The 22,257-nt window shown below is 53.9% G+C and overlaps 1 protein-coding gene across 1 annotated transcript; it reads right to left on the reverse strand.

Annotated features, from left to right (window-relative positions):
* Positions 1-4,185: 4,185 nt before the first annotated feature.
* Positions 4,186-20,779, reverse strand: C8G (complement C8 gamma chain). Its single transcript, XM_075905999.2, has 7 exons — positions 20,604-20,779; positions 14,409-14,548; positions 13,621-13,691; positions 12,436-12,537; positions 11,180-11,281; positions 7,523-7,561; positions 4,186-7,070 (listed from the first exon to the last, which is right to left on the reverse strand). The coding sequence occupies exons 1-7, from the start codon at positions 20,736-20,738 to the stop codon at positions 7,057-7,059; spliced, it is 603 nt and encodes a 200-aa protein (XP_075762114.1). The 5' UTR covers positions 20,739-20,779; the 3' UTR covers positions 4,186-7,056.
* Between the last annotated feature and the right edge of the window lie 1,478 nt (positions 20,780-22,257).

Here is a 22,257-nt window from a genome sequence, read left to right on the forward strand (position 1 = left end):
TGTTTCCTCTTCTAGACATGGAGGCCCAGGATACTTTGCTTTCCATGAATCTCAGAGGTGCCTTTCACCTAAGTTTTTTATGTTTCTAAGCGCACTTTTCTGTGCCTTTCCCTTTATGCATCCTTGGCCAAAGTTCTTTGTATTACCTTCTGAAGGGTCTGTTTTTACCTCAAGTCCTACAGCATAGTGTAGTGTGCTGGAGACGTTTTCTTCTGTTCTTCAAATCTAGCTGTGTGCTGCAGGGCAGTGCACTGGTCCCATTGTGCAAATATACATGTGGCTAAGCCATGAGAGAAAAGCATGATTGGCAAAGCATGCCCTCACCTTGTGACTCTTGGCAACAAATCCAAAGCACAAAGGAAATGATTCCCTCAGTGCAGAGTGCCCAAACCAAGTCTTCCCTGCTAGCTTTTAATTTCCTTTCACACAGGGCTTTTCTGGCACATAGAGCATTGTACACTGGCATGAATTTCAACCGACACTGATTATCACTCTGTTCACTTGTTCAATTCTACAGAGAGTCCCCTGTTTGCTAAATGCAGCAGTCCTGCTTGACTCCACCATCCTAGTCAGAAGCTACCAGCTCTTGTGATATTTGGTGTTTTCTTAAAGGCCCAGCTTCTGGAGCTATGGCCAGGTGCAAATCTACCTTTTTATTAAAATGCAACATGGCCGCTCCTTGTTCTTGTACTTGTGGAGAAGAGTGTGAAAAATGGGACCCTTCAAAAGGCACGAGAACCAGAAAGGGGATAAAGGAAACCCAACAGTGATTGGTTTTAAAAAATCTCATGATTCTGGGGGCCTGACTCATGAGTTAGGTAATTGTGCACCCCTCTTACCAATCTGTCAAACAACACCTCCCACATGGGAAGCATGAATTATTAACTTCTACACCCCAAGTTCTGGCCTCTCCAGTTACCTCCAACAGAGGAGGTGTCTCAAGCCTTTCCCCTTTGCTAATTAAAGGGTTAAGTGTGAGGACAATTCTCAGTTGCCTGCAATGCATAGTACACAAGCAAGGCTCTTAATGTCACCTCATCTATAAAGTCCTTTGTCCTGTTTAGCAGCTCAATTGCCCTGCTCTTTACAAAGCCTCTGGCCAGTCTGAGCATGGCAGAGGGAAAGGATCTAGGTTCTGGTGAAATTCCATTTATTCTCAGAGAAACAAATGCCCCAATTCAAGCATCAGCCCCATGAGTAGTAGCTAGAGTAGTCTTGAATCCACAGAGTGGTATAAGTCCAGAGAGTTTCTGCTGCTGTCACTTTGTATAAGAAGCACTACTGCAGTCAAAGGCAGCCCTGTAAAATGAGCTGCCTTGAAGCGATTTCTGGCCCAGCCTCTCTATTTTTATTCCTATTCCCAATCCAGTCCTGCTCTGGGGGCACCAACTGGGGCTGGGGAAGGGAGCTAGGAGGGGTACCGAATGAAGATGGCCTGAAGCCTAGAAGAAAAGGGGCAGAAACCCAGGAGGATCAGGGCAGTTAATGGAAGCCTCCCAAAGAGACCGACCCCCTCCCCCAACCCTATGCCTGCTCCCTGGAGGAGGGAGGGTGTCTAGGTATGCTCACTTCACTGTTAAACTGGAACGAGGTGATTGAACCCAAAAGGAGAGGCAGCATAGCAGTGTCTCAGCCTGCCAGTCCTGAGGTCTGGCTTCTGTTCCTGGATTGGCTGGGTGTCGCTTGGTTAGTCAAGCCTCCTCTCTGTGCCCAGCTTCCATCTTTGCACATGTACTTGCATGACAAAGTCCCTGCCCTTTCGCCAGGTCTAGAGGTGCTATGGAGCAGCCCTCGTCATAAAGAGAAGAAAGAGAGGCTATCACACAGTGTTGGGAGTCAGGGCTTCTGGATTCTAAGCCAAGGCCAAGTCTACACTGGCAAATTACTGTGTAGTAAATCAACTCCCAGTTCTTTAATTCCCAAGGTGGCCCCATTGGCAAGGCACTTTCCTGTATATTAATGCAGGTGCACATCAGTAATCAGGGTCCTGCAAATGCAATATACAAAGAGACCCTGCTAAAGCCTTGCCCTACCCTGGCTGGGCCTCCCTCATTAACATGCTTCATCACTGCCAGGGGAATTTTATGTAAGGCGCCTGCTTTCGTAACAGCTGCTTTTTCCTCTCCACGTTACTTGTTACCCCTGGCTCCCTGGACACATTCCCCATGTCCAGCTGTGGCCAGTTTCTCCTACAAAAAGAACTGTCGTGCAAAGAGTGCCATGGATTTATCCTTTAATAAAACAACACAGAAGCCAGGCAGGGCAGAAACTCAGGGGCCACGTCTACACTGGCATGATTTTCCAGAAATGCTTTTAACGGAAAAGTTTTCCATTAAAAGCATTTTTGGAACAGAGCGTCTAGATTGGCACAGACGCTTTTCCGCAAAAGCACTTTTTGCAGAAAAGCGTCCATGCCAATCTAGACGCGGTTTTCCGCAAAAAAGCCCCGATCGCCATTTTTGCGATCAGGGCTTTTTTGTGGAAAACAAATCTCAGCTGTCTACACTGGCCCTTTTGCGCAAAAGTTTTGCACAAAAGGGATTTTTGCTTGAACAGGAGCAGCATAGTATTTCCACAAGAAGCACTGATTTCTTACAGGAGGAAGTCAGTGCTTTTGTGGAAATTCAAGTGGCCAGTGTAGACAGCTGGCAAGGTTTTCTGGAAAAGCGGCTGGTTTTCCAGAAAAACTGGCCAGTCTAGACACAGCCAGGGAGTGGGAGGCGGTGGTAGAGTGAGGCTGGGTTTTGCCACTCATTATCCCACTGCACTGTAAAATCTCCAGGCCAAAGAGATAAGAGTCACAAGACAGGCCGACCTAGTCCCATGTGCTCCCTCCTTGTGGTGTCTGGCAACAAACACAATCCTGACTTCACCCTCAAAGTCCCACAAGGATTATCTCCATCCAGGGCTGCTGTGTCAGAGGCTCCACTGCAGTCACTGCGGCACTGCACAGAGTGAGACAGGCCCTGCCTCAACGCATTTACCATGAACGTGGGATTACTAGCCCCAGCTCTCTGACAGGGAGTGGAAGGGCAGAGAGACAATGGGACTTGCCCCAGGCCACCTAAGAGGTCTGGGAGCCGACCTAGGATAGGATCCCAGCATTGCTGACTCTGAGTATGGATGGTGTCTGGAAACTGACACGCCTACTCCAGACATTGTGCTTGCGGGCCAGCTTCCAACATTATTTACCCCTGTGAAATATCACTGATTTCAGAGGGTGTGAACACAGAAAGTAGCCTGAAAGCTCTGCCCCACTGAATGTCCTGGTTTCATGTATGCATGGATGACCTGGGATGTTGTTTTTCACTGGATGGGCTGACAGGCTACTGGAGATCAAATCAGTGCTGCTAATAAAAGGGGATTTCTATTAACTTAAGCTGCAAGGAGTCTGTGGGTGAGGGGTAGAAGTACTAGGGCTCTAGGCCTGAGATGTGGGTAAGTGGAATGGGCAGTGGGTAAATCTACGGCTGGGAGAGGCAATCCCCCAACACCACCCCTTCTGCTTGAGATGCCTCCCCTGCCACCCACGGCCCTCATGCAAGCCAAGCATTGAACGGTAGATGCAGGCCCTCCCCTTCTAGAGCATGGTCCTGCCCCTCTGGAAGACAGGCAGCCCCAGTCTCCCTGATCCTGCAGTATGGGGAGCGCTGGCAGTGCAGGGTGGAAGCCAAGGCAGCCCCAGGAGACTGGGGGATCGGTACTGACCGTGGGCTGGGCACGACATGTGGGCAGGGCCAATCAGGCATTGCTTGCCCTGCCGCTGATAACCGCAGCTCATGCCCAGTGGGCTGAGCCCCTCAGAGCTCTGGATGGCTTTCAGTCACCTTGCTGGAGGTTTGTTGGTTTGGCATCAGTTGACTATCCAGAGCCTAGGGATATGTCTGGACTACACTCGTTTGGCACAAGAAATACGCAAATGAAGTGAAGCATGGAATATCACTGTGCCTCGTTTGCATACTTAATTAGGCTCCGTTTTGCGCAAAAAGGAGCCTTCTATATGGCTCCTTTTTGCACCAAAAACCCATCTTGTGTAAGAGCCGTTCTTCTGCATTTTTTTCAGGAAACAAAATGGGGCCTAGGTGAGTGAACTAGGTAGGCCACTTGGCAACAAAGGCAGGTTTCAAGTGTTGATGGTTCAATAAGGAGATAAAAGATGCTATAGAAATGAATGTTAATCACAGCGGAGCCCAAAGTACTTGTATTAGAATCACCGAATTACAACCACCTCTGGGGAGGAGCATGGCAGCCGTTTGGCAGGACACAGCAACATGCCGCACATTTGGGACAGACAATGAAGCAAGCCACAACTGAAAGTGCAAGGGGCAGACTAGCATCTTGACTCTCCAAAGGATGATGACAGACATGGGTGCTCTGTGCCTGGCAGTTATCTGCCTGCTGTTGCAGGGAAGTGGCATCCAGCAGGATACTGGCCCCTGGCGTGTTGTTCTGCCAGGGCTGGAGCAATGGGATGCTCAGGAAATGCTGCCAGCTGGACGTGACTGCATGGCACATGGGCAGCAGGAACAATGAGCAGAGAACACAGTGGAAGGGTCACGTGGGATGTCTTATGTAAGTTCTCTTGATAAACAACATGTGTTAGGAATTTCAGTCAAGATTGCAAAACCCCAGTGGCTGGGCATGGGCAAGTACAGAACGGCTCCCTCCGAGCCTCTCTGCAAAGTACAGGCTTACGCTCAATGCAGGGTCTTTTCAATCCCTGTGTCCACTCAGCAGAAGAAGTGCTGCTCTCCCTCCTGATCATCCTGCCAGTCACCACTTTGCATAGCCCAAAACCAGCCCAGCCTAGGCTGCATAGACATGGGCAAGCTCCCAACAAACACAGATCAAACATGGCTTGGCTTTGCTCAGCAGATTTTAACTATATTCCTCAACCCAAGATCTCGCCTGTCTGGCTTTCAATCCCTCTTACAGAGCCAGCTCTGTAGGAAGTGAAGCAAACTGATTTGTCCTCTCACTCTGTATACTCCTCAGAGTGTGGGCAGCTCTAGGTGTCTGGGAATCCCCTTTCACAAAGGGGTGCTGGTAAATAACAATAGCATACTTGGGGAACATGGTTCTAACATGCTCTGGTCATATCTTCCCTGTGGAGCATGTTTAACCGTGTTGCAGTGCCTCCATCTTATAGCTGGTCCTGTGACAGAGTAAATAAGACCAATAGGCAGGAGATTTGGGTTCTGTTCAGCACATGCTTCTGGACTCACAGTGGCTTGTTAATGGGGAGGGGAGATGGATGATAATATGGACTTTTGTGGACTAGCTAATCCAAAAACAGGAGAGCCATGCAGCCAGCTTTGACCCATCTCTCCTTGCATCAGTACCCAGCATTCTGGAGGTGTTACCCCATGGCTTGGCACTGTACAATCTGGGAATCTTCTAGCAGTGCATTGGGGGAGACCTTTGGAAAGTCTCTGGAATGCTGGGACTTGGGGTCAAACTAGCACAGTCACATGATTCGACTGTCTCGTGTTGACAGGTGCCAGCTGTCTGGCAAGTAGGAGAAAGGGTTGAGCTAGATGGGCACAGTGTGCAGAGATGTGGGAGAGCATCCGGGACTGGAATCCAGCAGTGGGCAAGCTATAACTCAGGGATGATGGCAAAGGGGCGCGGGGAAGGTGCAGAGGGGCTTGCTCATCCCTCCTGCTCCACAGGGTGAATGTCACTGAAAGACTCAACATTCCTGCAAAGATTGCCCTGCCAGGGCAGCAGGAATCACACTCACCACAGGTCTGAAAGTGGATGAGGTCCAGGGGGGATCCCACCTGCCCAATCCTCCGGGCACACTTGTGTCATTCTCCCATCTGCAAGGAGCACAGGGGCCTTCTCAGCCTGGCCAGCATTTATTCTGAATCTCAGAGGGAGAGTGCAGGCTGGGCATCTGCTCCATGCTAGTCTGCAGCGAGTCCAGCACAACGGGCATAGCCAGACCCTGAGTAATTGAAAGGGACAGCACACAGGAGGTGGAAGCCAAAGGGTTGCCTGGCTATACTGTGTCAGGCTATGTCTACACTACCGAGTTTTTTTGGAAAAACTTCACTTACATCCACACTGCAATCACATTCTTTCAAAAAAAAATCAAAAGAACAGAGGGGTTTTCTGACATTGGTAAACCTCTTTCTATGAGGAAGAAGCCTTTTTGCGAAAGAGCTCTTCTGAAATAAGGCGTGTGTGCACGGGGAAGAGGGGGTTCTTTTGAAAGAAGAGAAAGAGGCAAAAGCACAGGTGCCCTGATGGCCACTCCAGCCATAGTAATCACAGCTTAAAGGCGAGATAGTGTCCATTCAGTGGAGACGCTATCTTTGGAAAAGCAGATCACTTTTTCGATGCACTTTGGCAGTGTGGACGAGCTCTTTCAGAAGAAGTTTTTTTGGAAGATCTCTTCCAGAAAAGCTTCTTCCGAAAGAAGCTTGCAGTCTAGATGTAGCCTCAATGTCAGGGGAGTAGGGCTTCAGCGTGGGAACGCACAGCCTCTCTGGGGACAGCAACTAGAGCAGGTGCTGAATCAGGTCAGGGAAGCAGGACAGGAGCAGTGAGGGGCAGCTGGGCAGGGGATCTTACAGGAAGGTGCAGGAGTAGTGGTGAACTGGTCACTGGGCCAACAGGATGGAAAATGGGCACTTTTTATTCCAACCCACTGCATCTGCCCGGTGATCCTGCCTGTGAGTGTTGAAGCCCCCACTCTCCAGCACGAGCACAGAGGAGGATGCCGAGACAGAGGCAGAAAGGGTAGAGAGGGCCCCAAAAAACTCTAATCTGCCTCTATGCAGGGATATCATGTGGAAGACAGATGAGCTGGAGGAGTGAAGGGAAGCAAGAGCTGGGAGTGAACAAACACCACAGTTAGGGCTACAGGGGAGACCCAATCCCACCCCTTCATCATTCCCTTGGTTCAGTATCCACCTGGAGATCTCCAGCCCTGGCTGAATAATGGGGCTCCAGAGTTCACTAGCAGTAGCCGTGGCCAGGCCCCTGCACTCAGCCTGACCGCAAACATGGCTAGTTGGCTCCTTGGATCTCTGGCATTTCTCTCTTCACTTAGATCTTCATTTCTGAAAAGCAGATAGAAAGGAGCTGAGGGGGGAAGCACCACCTGGGCCCTGCCAAGGACCACCACCCACCACCCTTCAGTCAGCTCTCCTCTGACAAGATCAGGGCTGTTCTTCAGAGCCAATGGCCAGGACTGGAGAAATCCTCCTGATCCTGAAACATTCACGAGAGGGGGATGGGGCCCCTGCCCTGCCTCACCCTAGCATAGACCCTATTTTCCCCCATCCGACCTCCACCCCAGAAAGCCCCTCCCATCTGGCCCCGTCCCCCCAAGCCAGAGAGCCCTCTCAGACACCAGTTTGCTGTCCATGGGGGAGACTTTCCCAATCCCTCCCCATCTCTCCCTGCTAAACTGAGTTGCACAATCCCACTCTGCCCACAAGGCTTTGCAGGCTTAGTGGGGGCACTGGCCCTGCTGGATGAGTGACGGGCCTTGGGGGGGGCTGCAACTCACCATCAAGCAGATGAAATTGATCTGCAGACTCACAGAATCCTGCAACAAAGGCCACTTGTCAGTGTCCAGAATGCCGCCTGACTGTTCCCAAAGCTCAGTGCAGGTCTATGCCCCATGACCTTTGCTGATATGAATAGATACCACTCCACGGAAGTGACTGAATACCAGCAACACCCATTTACATCTGGCCCATAGCTGCGAGGGGCACTGGGCTTTCATGTTAGAGGGCCTGGGGTCAATGCCATAACGCAAGGTGGCCAATGAGTTGCCCCTAGCCCATGGGTATATGTCCCTTATAACTCAGGCACATTCAGCAGCTCCTCTCTCTTGGAATTCCCAACCTGGAGCAAACTCTGCTGTTTCCTGCTCACCCCAGCACTTACGTGCTAGGTCTCCTTAGCCCCTGCCTCTCACAATTGCGCCTAGAAGCCTCTGGGCCCACTTGTTACTGCTAAGAAATCACCATGCCCCCCACACAGCAAACCTCCAGCACATCCTAAAAGAGCGGGGTAGCTCAGGGCCATGGATCCTTGAAGGCTCTGCTTTGCGAGGCCTAACACCTGTGTCCCAGCTCCCCTACCAGCTGCCATGCAACAAATTCCTTTTGCCTCTGTCCACAGATGACCCCCAGTCCTACCAGCAGCAACGATCTCCCCAGTGCCCTCCCACTCCATCTGAGTGCCGTACAGTGCGCTGCAGAGCCTGCCCTGCTTTCCACTGGGAGCTCTCATATACCTTGACTTGAGCAAAGCTTTTGATACAGTCTCCTAAGGTATTCTTGCTGGCTAGTTAAAGAAGTGTGGCCTGGATGAATGGACAATCGGGTAGATAGAAAGCCGGAGAGATCATTGGGCACAATGAGTAGTGATCAACGGCTCAGTGTCGAGTTGGCAGTCTGTATCACGTGGAGTGCCCCAGAGGTTGATCCTGGGGCTGGTTTTGTTCAACATCTACATTAATAACCTGGATGAGGGGATGGATTGCACCCTCAACAAGTCTGCAGATGACACCAAGCTGGAGGGAGAGGTAGATACACGGGAGAGTAGGGAAAGGGTCCAGAGTTAGAGCTGGTAAGTTACATCAGCCCGTTGTGCCCATGCTCCAGGAATATTCCCAGCCCAGGGGCCCTGCTCCAGCGAAGTGTGGGCATGGAACAGAGTTCTCAGCTGCTGCCTACCACTCCCTGCTGCTCAGTGAAATTAAAAGTCTCAAGTTGCAGCGGCGGAGGTCAAGGTTGGTGTGACGGGCCGTCAGCGACCCGCATGCCGAACGGTCCGAACTGCCGGGAGGAGAGCTAGTCACGGGCAGAACCCCCCTGCGCCGCGGGGCTGTAGGAGAATGGCGGCGGGGCCAGACCCGGCCTCCACGCCTGCGCCGGCAGGGAGCTACTGGTGGCAGCCGGCGGTCGGTTAGTCCCAGGTCAGAGGATGACTGGGACAGGGCTCGACACCCACGGAGGGAGCGACTCGGCCGGGACCGGACCCGCGGCAACAGACAGCCCCATGGGGCTTGGGCAGAACAACCCCGAACCCGGACCCCAGAACTGCGGTAGGTCGGGCGAGACGGCGGGGGTGCTCGAGGGGCAAGGGGAAGGGAGGAAGCAGCCCCGGGCGGGAGCCTTCTGGCGTCCTTGGGCAGACAAGTTACGGGAGGAAACATCCCCCCTCTGCTGTGCAGGGGCGACAGCGAGCCCCTGCACTTAGGGCCCCGGGCTGGGCCCCGGAGAGAGGGCGGGTCCGGGTCCCTCTCCCGCACCCCCCGTTGGCACCCAACCCCTTTTCGAACCTGACTGCCCTCCGACGTGCGAACAGCGGCAGCCGGACGGCAGGGCCAGCCAAGGCATCGCCCCTCTGAGGGGCAAGACTTGGGGCGCGTGCCCCCTCCTTTTCCACTAAGGTGGGACATCAGCACCGGGTTCGCTGACACCCCCCGTCTCTGGCCCTGCGGGGAGGGAGTGATCGCACCCACCAGCCGGGACGTACGACCGAGAACTCTAGCCGGGGAGCTGGGAAAAAGGGGGGGGAGTAGGACGAAGGGGTTCGCTGAACCCTCCTACCCGCCCGGTAGGGGTGATTGCACCTCACTGACCCCCCACACGTGGTGGAGAATTCGGGTACCGGTTCCCTAAGCCGGAACCTGATTATAAGGACGATTTACACCTACGGAAAGGACCCCGAACGAGGAAACAATGGATCTGAAGCAACTGTTGGACTGGGTGGGAGAAACCCAGTGGCAGCAACAACAGCAGCAGGCCGAGATGCTGCAGCAACTATCCATCCAATTTCAGGACCAGCAGCACTTGCTGATCCAAGAACTGGCAACTCAGCACGAGAAGTGGCTACAGTTGGCCCGCCCCGGGGGCGGCGGGACAGCCCCCATACCGGAGGGAGAGGAGGGCAAGTGAGGTCTCGGCTCCCTCCCGTTGAGGTTGACCAAAATGGGACCAGGTGATGACCCCGAGGCTTACCTGACCACATATGAGAGGGTGGCCACCACGGCCCGCTGGCCGGAGAGCCACTGGGCCACCCTACTGGTGCCCTACCTAATGGGTCCTGCGCAGATGGCTTATCGGGGGTTGGCGGCCCAAGACGCGTTACAGTATTGCAAGGTGAAAGAGGCCATCTTGGATCAGCTGGGGATCACAAGTGACACCTATTGGCAGCAATTCCACCATCCTCCGACGTGCGAACAGCGGCGGCCGGACGGCAGGGCCAGCCAAGGCATCGCCCCTCCGAGGGGCAAGACTTGGGGCGCGTGCCCCCTCCTTTTCCACTATGACGGGACATCAGCACTGGGTTTGCTGACACCCCCCCCCCCCCCCCGGCCCTGCAGGGAGGGAGTGATCGCACCCACCAGCCAGGATGTACGACCAAGAACTCCAGCCGGGGATCCGGGAAAAACGGGGGGAGTAGGACGAAGGGGTTTGCTGAACCCCCTACCAACCCGGTAGGGGGTGATCGCACCCCACTGACCCCCCACAGTTGGATATTAGAAAAAACTATTTGACAAAGAGGATGGTGAAGCACTGGAATGGGCTGCCTAGGGAGGTGGCGGAATCTTCAGACAACCTTTGAGGTTTTTAAGGCCTGGCTTGACAAAGCCCAGGCAGGGATGAATTAGCTGGGGTTGGTCTTGCTTTGAGCATAGTATCATAAGATTCTTTTTATGATAATTATCTGGCAAATTTCTGTTTGCCCAAGTCCCAGCACAATGGAGCCCCAACCCTCACTGGGGTTTTGAGGAACTCCAGTAATAAATGATGGTTTACAGGGTGTTTCTGGGCTTTGAGGACTCCCAAGCTGCAGGGGACCAAGCTAAAATAAGCTGCTTTAGCAAGACAGGATAAATGGGTGGGGCAGGGCGGTGCCCTTAGCTAAGAGTTCCCTGCAAAAGCATTGGCACAAACACCATTGTCCCTGGGCCAATGGCATTGGGAGAGCGATTCCCTGGCAGATAGCTAGGCCAGGCGACAACCATCCTGGTACGGTGCTGAGTTCCTCAAGCCCATCTTCATAGATTCACAGACCCGCTGCTCATTGCAGGCCATAGAACCTCACCCACCCAGAACCTCTAGTTTCTACCAGAAAATGACCCATGTGCTGTGCTGCAGAAGACAAAATCCCGGTAGCCCTGAACAGTGGCATGGCCAGGACTCACCATATGTGGGGAAGTAGTAAGTGAAGTCCTCACTCATGTTCAGCTCTGTGACACGTTGCTCAAATTTTCCCATGATGGCATCACTGACCCGGACACTGCGTCCTTTGGGAAAGGTGAAACAAAGAGACTCCAATGGCAGGACTCGTGTTAGTCCCCAGGACTTTGGCGAATGGGTCAAGTTCTTACCAGAAAATGCCAATTTGTTGAAACCCAAATTTTCCCAGGGAAAGGTTCAGTTTTGATAAATGTTTCTACTCAGAAAGAAAACATTCTGAATCAGAAGAAATGCTTCATTCTGATATTTCCTAAACAGTGTTTTCTGTTTCAAAGTGACTTTATTTACAGATGTAAGTTAATTACACTTAAAAAAACCTATCACATTTTAAATCAGTGGTGAGCAACCTGCGGCCTCTGGGCTGCATTGGGGTTCTGAGTGTGGCCTGCTAGACATTGTGTTTACTGTTGCCCATGTGCAGGGTTGCCAGATTCTACTGGTTTCTGTCTATGTCAGTTTTTTCCTACCAGTACTACTAAAGTGACACAAACTTAAAGCAAGGAGTATGTGAAGTGAGATGCATGCTGACTGCACATGTTGATTGTGAGAGCCATGAGCTCCCTCTGCAACCAATCAAAGCATTGCTATGGTTCAGTCAGCACCCCTCGCAAATTCTAGGCACAAAGCACAGTCAGCAAAACTGTCCTGTCCAATTTTTATCTTTTCTGGATGGGACCATTTTCAATGTTTCAGGTATGTTTGGGAGGCAGGAAAAACATTTCAAGCCCAGCTGTAGTCTCTGTGAAATGACCCTTACATAGTGGCTGTAGTCACCAGAAAGCATTGCTGTCACATGAAATAGTATCAGTCCCCAAGCTCCATTGCCCTCACACTCCCCTACAGTAAAGCCTACCCCCAGCAAAGTGCCACCTGAGGTATGGGGAGCAGCCAAAGCACAAACAGCACTGGTTCTGGATCCTATGGCTATAGAACTGAGCTGGGAGGGAGTAGCCTGGAGAAAGTGCTCTAGGACACAAGCTAGGATGCTGAGCAGTAGGTTCAACCCCAGCAAAGTCACCCCAAGCTAAACTGCAAGCAAACAAAACTTGGTACTGACTGTCTGGGACCAGCCCCATGGGGATCCCTAGAGCTCCCTGGACCCAGATATCTGACAGCCTGCCCCACTATGCCCGAGAGCCTTGCCATGGGGAGGCAAGTTCCCAGGGTGGCTAATGGCAAGGCCCCAAGCGTGCACACCCACCATAAAGCTTGATGGAGATCTTCCGGTGCTTCTGGTAGTACATGATGGCGTAGCTACTGTAGTCTGTCTCCCCCACCAATACATCCACGTTGCTGCCACGGCCTAGGAGCCAGAGCAATGGAATAGCAAATTAGGGAATGGTCTCATGGGAGTGTAGGGACACTGGGCAGGGCCAGGGCCCCATGGTACTAGGCTCTGTACTGACTGCAATGATGCTAGCTGGCCGGGAGAGAAAGGAGAGTTCAGTGCCTAGGACTCAGGAGACCTAGTGCTGAATCCCTGCTCCACCCTCTGCTGGATGTACTGTGCAAGGGCAGACGTTGGATGTCAAGATAGGGACCTAACGACTTTAAAACTCTGGTCCTTAGTCTGTTTGTGCAATGGGATAATTACTCTGCCCTGCCTCCCAAGGGTGTTTGAGGAGAAATATACAAAGGGCCGTTGACAAGTTGTTGCAGTTGCGTTGGTCCCAGGGTATGAAAGAGACGCGGTAGATTGGGGGCGTAAATTATTGAACCAATGTCTGATGGTGGAAGGGACAAGCTTTCAAGCTTCATGAGAAGAGCTATGTGGAACTCAAAAGCTTGTCTGGATAGCCCATCAGATGGAGGATGTAGCTATCAGTGGCCATTAGTCATGGAGGTCAGGGACACAAAACCATGCTCTGGCTGTCCATAAGCCTCTGACTGCCAGAAGCTGGTGGTGGATGACAGGGGATGGTTACTCAATGATTTTTCTGTTGATTCCTTCTAGGGCATCAGGCATTGGTCACTGTCAGCAGACAGAATACCGGGCTAGATGGGCCATTAGTCTGATCCAGTGTGGTCGTTCTGAAGTTATCACCTTGTCTTTTCCATTACAGTTTGTGAGATATTCATCTATTGTGTTGATGGGATTAGATAATTAATATGGGGAGGAGAATGACTTGGTCTCTCCATCTTCAAGCTATGCCCTGACCACCAGCCAGGGTCTGTGTAGGAGCAAACATGACTAAAAGGACAAGCAACCGGCTAAGCAGAATTTTCCCAGGAGGATCACCAGCCTCTGTATTTCCTGCAATGCTAAAATGGGCAAATATGCAAGCTCAGTCAGCACGTGCCTTGTTGCTAGTTTGGTTGTTTCAAAATCCTGCCTAGGAAGACGCCAATCACACCCAACACTAACCTTTTCCAGCCCCTCACTCACCTCTCAGGAGGAATCGCCCCTGGGCCTTGGTGGAGCGGTACTGTTGCTTAATCTCCCAGCATACCCCATCCCTATGCATGTGCAGGGAGAAAGACAGTGTATGTGTTAGAATCCTCTGACCCACAGGTTGGTTAGTACCAATCAAGAGCAGAGGTTTGCTCCCGGTGCCCCTGGTCTGCTGGGGACCGTCTCCAGCAGACCAGGGACACCGGGAGCAAAGCCGCAGTCGCGGCGGCGTCCCGCGCCTCCCCGGCTTTGCCAGAGCAAAGCCTCAGAGGCGCGAGACCCCTCCGCCTCCCCGGCTTTGCTCCAGGTGTCCCTGGTCTGCTGGAGACGGTCCCCAGCAGACCAGGGGCACCCGGAGCAGCTTTTCTTGCCCCGGAGGTCGAGGTGGCGGGACCGCTGCCCTCTGGGCGGTCCTGCTGCCTGTGAGCTCCGGGGCGAGAGAGCCCCGTTCGTAAGTGCGGATCCAACGTAAGTCGGATCCGCGTAACTCGGGGACCGCCTGTAAGCTGGAGTGGGGCTGCCTGTGCCGTGGAGACAGGAATCAGCACCATTGGGCTGTTGGCCTTTTGCCAAGGGGAGTCAGGCCTAGCCTGTTGGGCCATATGAGACAGGGCTGCAGGAGCTGAGCCCCAGGTGTCATAAGGATAGAGTTAAGGTTAGAGTCCTACAGACTGGGCTGAGAGCTGTTGCCTGGATTCAGCAAACACACAGCATGGGAGACCGGGGCTCTGATTCCAGCTTGGGCTCCTGGCCCAACCCGTGTGCCTCAACGGGCCACTTACAGTTTTCGGAAGGTGCTGATGGCCAGTGACGTCCCGTCGGAGGCAGACACCGCCATGGCTGTTGCTTCCAGCTGGTGATTATATTCTCTCAGGTAGTCACATCTGGAGGCCACACCAACCAGGAACCACTTCCCTGAAAACTATTGGGGAAGGGAGGAGTGGCACAATGCAGTCACCTTGGCCCTGTCCTCCCCCCCAAAGCAAGGGCAAACTCTGGCTCCTGCTGGGTTATGAAGTGAGGACCAAAGAGCCAAAGGCAGGAACTGCAGCATCTAGGTGGTGGAATCCCTCCCCCAGCTAACAGTGGCAGGAGTGCTTCTTGGTCACGAGCCACCGAGGGCGAGACCCGAACACCATGTTTTGGAGAATGCGTTGCCTCCATGGGCTTAGCAAGTACCAACTTCCCTGCGTTCTAATCAGGGGCAGCCCTAGACTAGCTGCCAGCAACTGGCGCCCTCCCACCCCAAGGGCAGGTATCGACTGAGGGTTTGGTTCTGGGCTGGGGGCCGAGGGGCTGGGGATGGAGATCTGTGGCTGGGGGCCGAGGGGCTGGGGATGGAGATCTGTGGCTGGGGGCCGAGGGGCTGGGGATGGAGATCTGTGGCTGGGGGCCGAGGGGCTGGGGATGGAGATCTGTGGCTGGGGGCCGGGGGGCTGGGGATGGAGATCTGTGGCTGGGGGCCGGGGGGCTGGGGATGGAGATCTGTGGCTGGGGGCCGAGGGGCTGGGGATGGAGATCTGTGGCTGGGGGCCGAGGGGCTGGGGATGGAGATCTGTGGCTGGGGGCCGGGGGGCTGGGGATGGAGATCTGTGGCTGGGGGCCGAGGGGCTGGGGATGGAGATCTGTGACTGGGGGCCGGGGGGCTGGGGATGGAGATCTGTGGCTGGGGGCCGGGGGGCTGGGGATGGAGATCTGTGGCTGGGGGCCGGGGGGCTGGGGATGGAGACCTGTGGCTGGGGGCCGAGGGGCTGGGGATGGAGATCTGTGACTGGGGGCCGGGGGGCTGGGGATGGAGATCTGTGACTGGGGGCCGGGGGGCTGGGGATGGAGATCTGTGGCTGGGGGCCGGGGGGCTGGGGATGGAGATCTGTGGCTGGGGGCCGGGGGGCTGGGGATGGAGATCTGTGGCTGGGGGCCGGGGGGCTGGGGATGGAGATCTGTGGCTGGGGGCCGAGGGGCTGGGGATGGAGATCTGTGGCTGGGGGCCGGGGGGCTGGGGATGGAGATCTGTGGCTGGGGGCCGAGGGGCTGGGGATGGAGATCTGTGGCTGGGGGCCAAGAGGGTTGGGGGCTGGGACCCAAGGGGTTGGGGATGGAGTTGAAGTTCTGGAGCCCGGGGGCTAGGGGGCTGGGGCTGAAGTTCTGGGGCTGGTGGCCGAGGGGCTGGGCATGGAGTTCTGGGGCTGGGGGCTGGGGGCTGGGGAGAGGGAACAGGGTGCCAGTGGGGGGAGAGAGTCCCCTGCACCCGCCTCCTCCCAAGATCCCACCCCCCCAGAGAGAAGCCGGCATGCGCCTCTCCCAGGGTGACCCCACCCCCCACGGCACATGGGAACCCCCGCCTGCGTTCCTCCTCCCCCGGGGCTGACCCCCCCCCGAGGCCGACCCCCCCTCATTCCTCCTCCCCCTGGGCCGACCCCCTCCCTCCTGCGGCACAGGGGAGACCCCTCCGCGTTCCTCCTCCCCCGGGGCCGACCCCCTCCCTCCTGCGGCACAGGGGAGACCCCCCCCGCATTCCTCCTCCCTCGGGGCTGACCCCCCCTGCGTTCCTCCTCCCCCGGGGCCGACCCCCCCCTCGCGGCACAGGGGAACCCCCTCCCCCCCCACGCGCTGCCTCTCCCAGGACTTACCCCCCTCCTGGCCGCAGGGAAGCCGCGCTCCAGGAAAGGGCACGGGAAATGGAAGGGGCAGGGTTTGGAATTTGGCACCCCATGCAACTTGGCGCCCTAGGCGGCTGCCTAGTTTGCCTGTCGGCACGGGCCGCCCCTGGTTCTAATTGAGTTACACAAAGATCCCTGGATTGGATGCTGCTCACAGCTGGGCATAAATGCAGAATTCTTTTGGGTGCCATTTGCAAACATTTCTAGTTTTGTTCCTGGCTCTTTTCAAGCACCCAACTTTTGGGTTTTGACACTTCTAGCATCAAAACACACAGGCTGTGTCTAGACTGGCAAGTTCTTCCGCAAAAGCAACTGTCTACACTGGCCGCTTGAATTTCTGCAAGAACACTGACTTCCTACTGTCTGAAATCAGTGCTTCTTGCGGAAATACTATGCTGCTCCCATTCGGGCAAAAGTCCCTTTTGCGCAAAAGGGCCAGTGTAGACAGCTCAGATTTGTTTTGCGCAAAAAAGCCCCAATCGCGAAAATGACGATCGGGGCTTTTTTGTGCAAAATCACGTCTAGATTGGCCACGGACGCTTTTCCTCAAAAAGTGCTTTTGCGGAAAAGTGTCCGTGCCAATCTAGACGCTCTCTTCCACAAATGCTTTTAATGGAAAACTTTTCTGTTAAAAGCATTTGCGGAAAATCCTGCCAGTCTAGACGTAGCCACAGACATGATGCTGGATACGGAACCATAATTTCTGAGTCTGTCCTTTTAAATAATGGACTTTTTTTGCAATTTTTAATTACAGAATCAACCAGATTCTGAACAAAAACCCAATGTTTTGTGAGATTTCAGCTACGTGTTCTACTTCTCAAAACAAATTAAATTCAGCTGCATGACAGTAGTTCCCAATACCTTCCCTGAGACAAGGCTCCATTGTGCAAGGAACTGTACATGCACAGGGAGAAGCAGTCCCTGCCTCAAAGAAATCACACGTCTCAGGGAAATGGGGACAAGAATTGCTTAAGTTGACAGGGCACAATAGAGACAGGCATGGGAGGCTGATAAGGTTTCGGGCCACAGAGCTCTGGCCAGCTGGGCATTTGGCCCAGGAAAGGGCAGCAGTGGGGAGAACATGTAGGCCTGAGAATCCCCAGCAATTGAAGTAGGGTGCACCCAAGTCCTGCCCCAGCAACAGGACTCCTTGCATTCTCCCTGGCTGATGCCCTGGCCTGGCCTCGACACCCAAAAGGCCCTGGCCCCATGGGCTGTGTCTAGACTGGCAAGTTTTTGCGGAAAAGCTTGCCAGCTGTCTACACTGGCCGCTTGAATTTCCTCAGGAACACTGATGATCTCATGTAAGATCGTCAGTGTTCTTGCGGAAATACTGTGCTGTTCCCGTTTGGGCAAACGCCCTTTTGCACAAATCATTTGCGCAAGAGGGCCAGTGTAAACAGCACAGAACTGTTTTCCGCAAAAAAGCCCCGATCGCGAAAATGGCAGAAAAGCGTCCTGCCAATCTAGACGCGCTTTTCCGAAAATGCTTTTAACGGAAAACTTTTCCGTTAAAAGCATTTCTGGAAAATCATGCCAGTGTAGACGTAGCCATGTAGTTTAATCCTCCACAGTCTGTGGGAGCAAGAGACTTTGTGCAGGGAGAGGGCAGGGGAGGAGCCACAGGCTACTCTGCATCACTCCAGGGAAGAGACAGCCAAGTCCTGCTGCAGCCCTGAGTGTGAGATGCCCACTCCCCTTGGGGAGTCACTTTCTTCCCGGGATGGGCTGTTTTGTGACTCCCATGGAAAAAGAGGGCACAGCAAAGAAAGTGGGGAACCTATGTTTGAGGCCAATCTGCATGGTAAAACAGGCCTAATTAGCATGGCTTTGGGGCCCACACCGTGCTAGATGCTGTACAGACAGCTCCAGTGGGAGGCACTTGGTGAAGCAGCAGCTTGAAGCACCGAAGTCCTGGCTGAGCCATGTGTGCAGAGATTCTCCCAGGTGAGGCACAGGGGCACTGCAGTGACAGAGGCTGGAGCCACCTAAGGTCGAACTGTAAGACCTTAGGGGCAGGGACTGGCTCTCACTGTGTGTCCATGCAGCTCCTGGCACAAAGGGGGCTGATCACACCTAAGCCCAGGGCCGACTTATCCAGTAGGCACAGTGCCTAGGGCCCACGATACTATTAGGGGCCCACAAAAATGTTTTAATTTCTTTTAAAATCAGAAGGGAAAAAATGAACTTTTAGAGTAGAAGAAAATGTTTTAATTTTTTTCTCACATCAGAAAACAATGAAACTTTTAGGGCCCACGAAAATCTATTAAATTTTGCCTAAAACAGAAAAAAAAAAATGTTGAAGTATTTAAAGCTATATCAAAAATAATTTTTAATATTTTTTTTTAATGGAGAAAGGGGCCCATGAAGGCAAAAGTGCCTAGGGCCCACGAAAGTCATAATGCAGCCCTGCCTAGGCCACTGCAACAGAGTCTGCAACATGCTGCCCAGGCTAGTGCCATCTGGGTATTGAGAGCACAACCTTGATTGCCACTGTACAAAGCCAGCCATGTATCAGGATTCATTGTGTCTGCCCTCAATGCTCACAGAGCCTCGGCTAGCTACCAGCCTCCCCTCCCATGGGATGAATAGTCTAGTGGTACCTTAAAGACTGACAAAACATGTAGATGGGATCATGAGCTTTCGTGGGTACAGCCCACTGCTTCAGATGACCGGAGTATAGAAAGTTCAGATCCAAGAATAAATAAGGGAAAGGGGGTGGGAGGAGAAAGGAAAGGGAAGAAAAAAGGGAGAGAAAAGGAAAGAGCCAGTGCATCCAAGCATGGATCAAGAGCTGGGGGAGTTAACCATGGTTCTTTTAACAAGTCTCATCTGTCTTTAGAATCAAAGAAAAAATACTTTTCCAAACTACCACTTGGTGCTTCTCATCTCCCCATGCCCCTCAGATGGACCGTGCTCCATGTGACACTGTGTGGGGCCAGTTGCTGTGTGGGTCAGAATGTTGGGGCCAAATGGGGAGTACATGAATGAATGTGGCAAGAGGCCAAAACAAACACTGCCCTGTGGCTGATAAAGGGCCAAGCAGGAAAGAGACAGCACCATAGACGGAGAGTGCGGCACCCCTCTGAGTCCCCTGCAAAGGCCCATGAACTCTGGGAATGCTTGTCCAAACTCTGCCACCCTACAACAATTCAATAATAATTGCAACGGACTCAATCCTGAAGTAGGATCCCCGTGGGCAGATTCATGGAGTCCAAAGGCATCCAAGGGCCTGATTATAGGAGTGGAGACAGTCTATCTGCTGAGCTGCAAGAGGAGATTGCCGTGGGTTTTAGGCACATGGTTCTGTCTAATTCATGGGCTCCAAGGTGCCAAATCCAAGGCCCCATGATGATCTAGTCTGGACAGGCTTTAAAGCTCAAATGGGCCATGTCATGCTTTACCGAAAAGAAAAGCAACCCCCAAATAATTAAGAACAGACTCAAACTTTGCCCCTTCCACTGGCTTCCTTCCTCCACCGCAAGCCTGAGCACCAGCAGAACCAAGACAGGGGGTGGCAACTTTGCCAAAGTGTTCAGTGGGGCAACCACCCTGCATTCCCTGCAAAGCTTCATGGGGGTGGGGGACACGTAATGTGGACTGACTTCTTCTTGCTAGCGCCCTGCATAAGGACATCACATGGCTACAGGGCAACTTGTGGAGACTTGGATTCCCTCTCCCCATCCATAGATCTCCAGCCCTAAGCTGCAGGAGGCGGGATCTGGACCCAAATCTATAGCATCTCCCAGTGGGAGCTTTCTAGGCACTTCAGCAATCACACAGGAACTGGCCAGTGACTACAGTAGGTTACCTGGTGAGAGTCAGAAATTGGGGCAGTGGAAAGCACTGCCTTTCCTCACTCCCTTCTCTGTCTGTCCTCAGCAACGCATGCACCCAACTGCCAGCCTGGGAAATACCATGCTGGATCAAGCAAGAGTGCTGGAGGCTAGGTGCCTGGCTGAGGTTCTCTAGGGGATGGCCATGCCACAAACAGCAACCTCAGACCCCACTGCCTCCTGTCGCCTCCTGACTCCTTAGTATCTCTACGGAGGCTACTAAAGTGAGACCCTGCAGACTATTGCGTGTTCAGCAACATTTGGCTCCACGGAGCTCTGCTGAGGCCCCCTCAGATCCTTGCAAGTCCCTGGTTCTATTCTGGGATGTTGATCAAGACAGTAGCCATTACTCAAGCACTTCTCCTGGGGCTGAGCACCAAGTCAAACCCAGAGATCTGCCTGGTCAGTTACAGAGCAGGTCAGCAGCCGTAGGAACCCCTAGACAGCTGGGATGCCCAGCAGTCCCTAGACCCTCCCTCACCTGCTGGAAGTCAAAGTTCTTCTGTAGCTTGATCTTCTCAAAGGGGCTCTCAGGGGTTGGGGGCCTCCTTTGTCTCTGCCCATGAGCAAGCCAAGCCAGGAGCATGAACAGCAGGATAGATGCCGTGGATGCCATGGTCTCTCTCCAGGACGGTCTAAGTCCCTTGGTGAACCTGGCTGTGGTTGGTGGGGCCTCAGGGGAGGGGAGGGGAGTGCTGGGCTGGTTGGTTATTAACCACTTGGCTGATCTTACTGGAAATTACCAGAAGCGAATCTCTAGGCTGTTTACATAGCAGGGACTGTGTTACCAAAGCCTCCCCCCACCTCCTCAAGCTATACCTCCCCCCTGGGAACAGCCATACAGTCCAGGAGTCCCTGAATATCTAGGAAGCTCTCCCAGTCCTGCTATGTTTCAGGGCTCAGCATGCCAAAGGTAACATCCCATAATGCACCTCCCTGTACTTTGGTCTGTGTGAAGGGAAAGCCTAAGCTGCATTGCCTGTGGAGTTGGGGGCTGTCCTAAAGCGAGCCTCCTGCTGCATGCTGGGGGAAGGCCAGGAAGCCCTCCTACAGATAACAAGTGAGCTGCAAACCAGAGAGCCTGCTTGGGGGAAAGGGGCTCACACCTAGCAAAGCTATAAACTGGGCTTAGTCCCAGAAAAGCACTTAAGCACTCACATAAACCGTAAGTTAACTGGACTTTTTTTGCTGACTGGAATCCTTCTAGCCCCCCCCCCCCGCAGCCTGTTTGGGGGGTTGCTCCATAGGGCTGGCCAGGCTCCGTGGGCTAACCGAGGCCTTCAATGCCTTCCCCATGGCCTGCAGGCTGTTGGGGGAGGAGAGGAGAGGAGGGGAGGCTCTGGAGGTTGACCACAGCCTCCAGTAGACCCTCCCCCATGACCTGCAAGCTGTTGGGGGGTGCAGGCAGGCTCCAGAGGCAGCCCTCCGTCCAATGACCCCCTCAGCAGCTTGCAGACTGTCTGGAGGTGGTGGTGGGGGGTGTGGTTCTGAGGATCTGCAGGCAGCTTCCTCTTTCAGTGCACTCCCCCTGCAGGCTGTCTGGGGGAGGGGCCAGGCTCCAGCAGCTGTGCTCCCTCCAGCTGTTCCCCCCTTACAGCCTATCTGGGAGGAGCCATGCTCCAGGGGCTTCCATCCTCCAACTACCTCCCTCCAGCGGTCCCTTGTGGTCTGCAGGCCACAAGGCCTGTGTGGGGGGACTCCAGTTGGTCCCCTCCCAAATCCTGCAGGCTCAGCTTGCAGGCTTTTGGGGGGGGGGAGGTTTCAGGGGCTGCCCCCTCCTCCAGCAGCCCCCCCAGCCTGTAGTGTGGGGCCAGTTCCAGGTTTGGAGTGGGGCAGGGTCTCCCTATGTGGCTTGGTGGCCAGTCCTGCTAGCTACTCTCGTTGTGCTGCAGCTGTCCCTAGTGGCCATTCCCAGTGTCATGTCCCTCCCTTTTCGTGCTTTGCAAAACAGTCCCACTCTGGTCACCTGAAGCAGCGGGCGGGGCCCAGGAAAGCTCATGAGACCAGCGACGTGTTTTGTTAGTCTAGAAAGTGCTATTGCTGGTTTAACCCAGTTAGGGCAAGCGGACACTGCCCACACTTAGGGGACAGACAGACGGACGGACGGACAGACAGACTGATAGACAGACAGGCAG

This window comes from Pelodiscus sinensis, chromosome 23 (assembly GCF_052426305.1).
Source record: "Pelodiscus sinensis isolate ZL-2025 chromosome 23, ASM5242630v1, whole genome shotgun sequence".
Classification (NCBI taxonomy): Eukaryota; Metazoa; Chordata; order Testudines; family Trionychidae; genus Pelodiscus; species Pelodiscus sinensis.

Coding starts and splice junctions, on each gene's coding strand:
- C8G (XM_075905999.2), bottom strand. CDS start 20,738: ATGGCATCCACGGCATCTATCCTGCTGTTCATGCTCCTGGCTTGGCTT. Junction 12,538..13,620: donor GGGGCGATTCCTCCTGAGAG/GTGAGTGAGGGG, acceptor TCTGGCTCCTAG/GCCGTGGCAGCAACGTGGAT. Junction 7,562..11,179: donor TTACTACTTCCCCACATATG/GTGAGTCCTGGC, acceptor CCTTTGTTGCAG/GATTCTGTGAGTCTGCAGAT.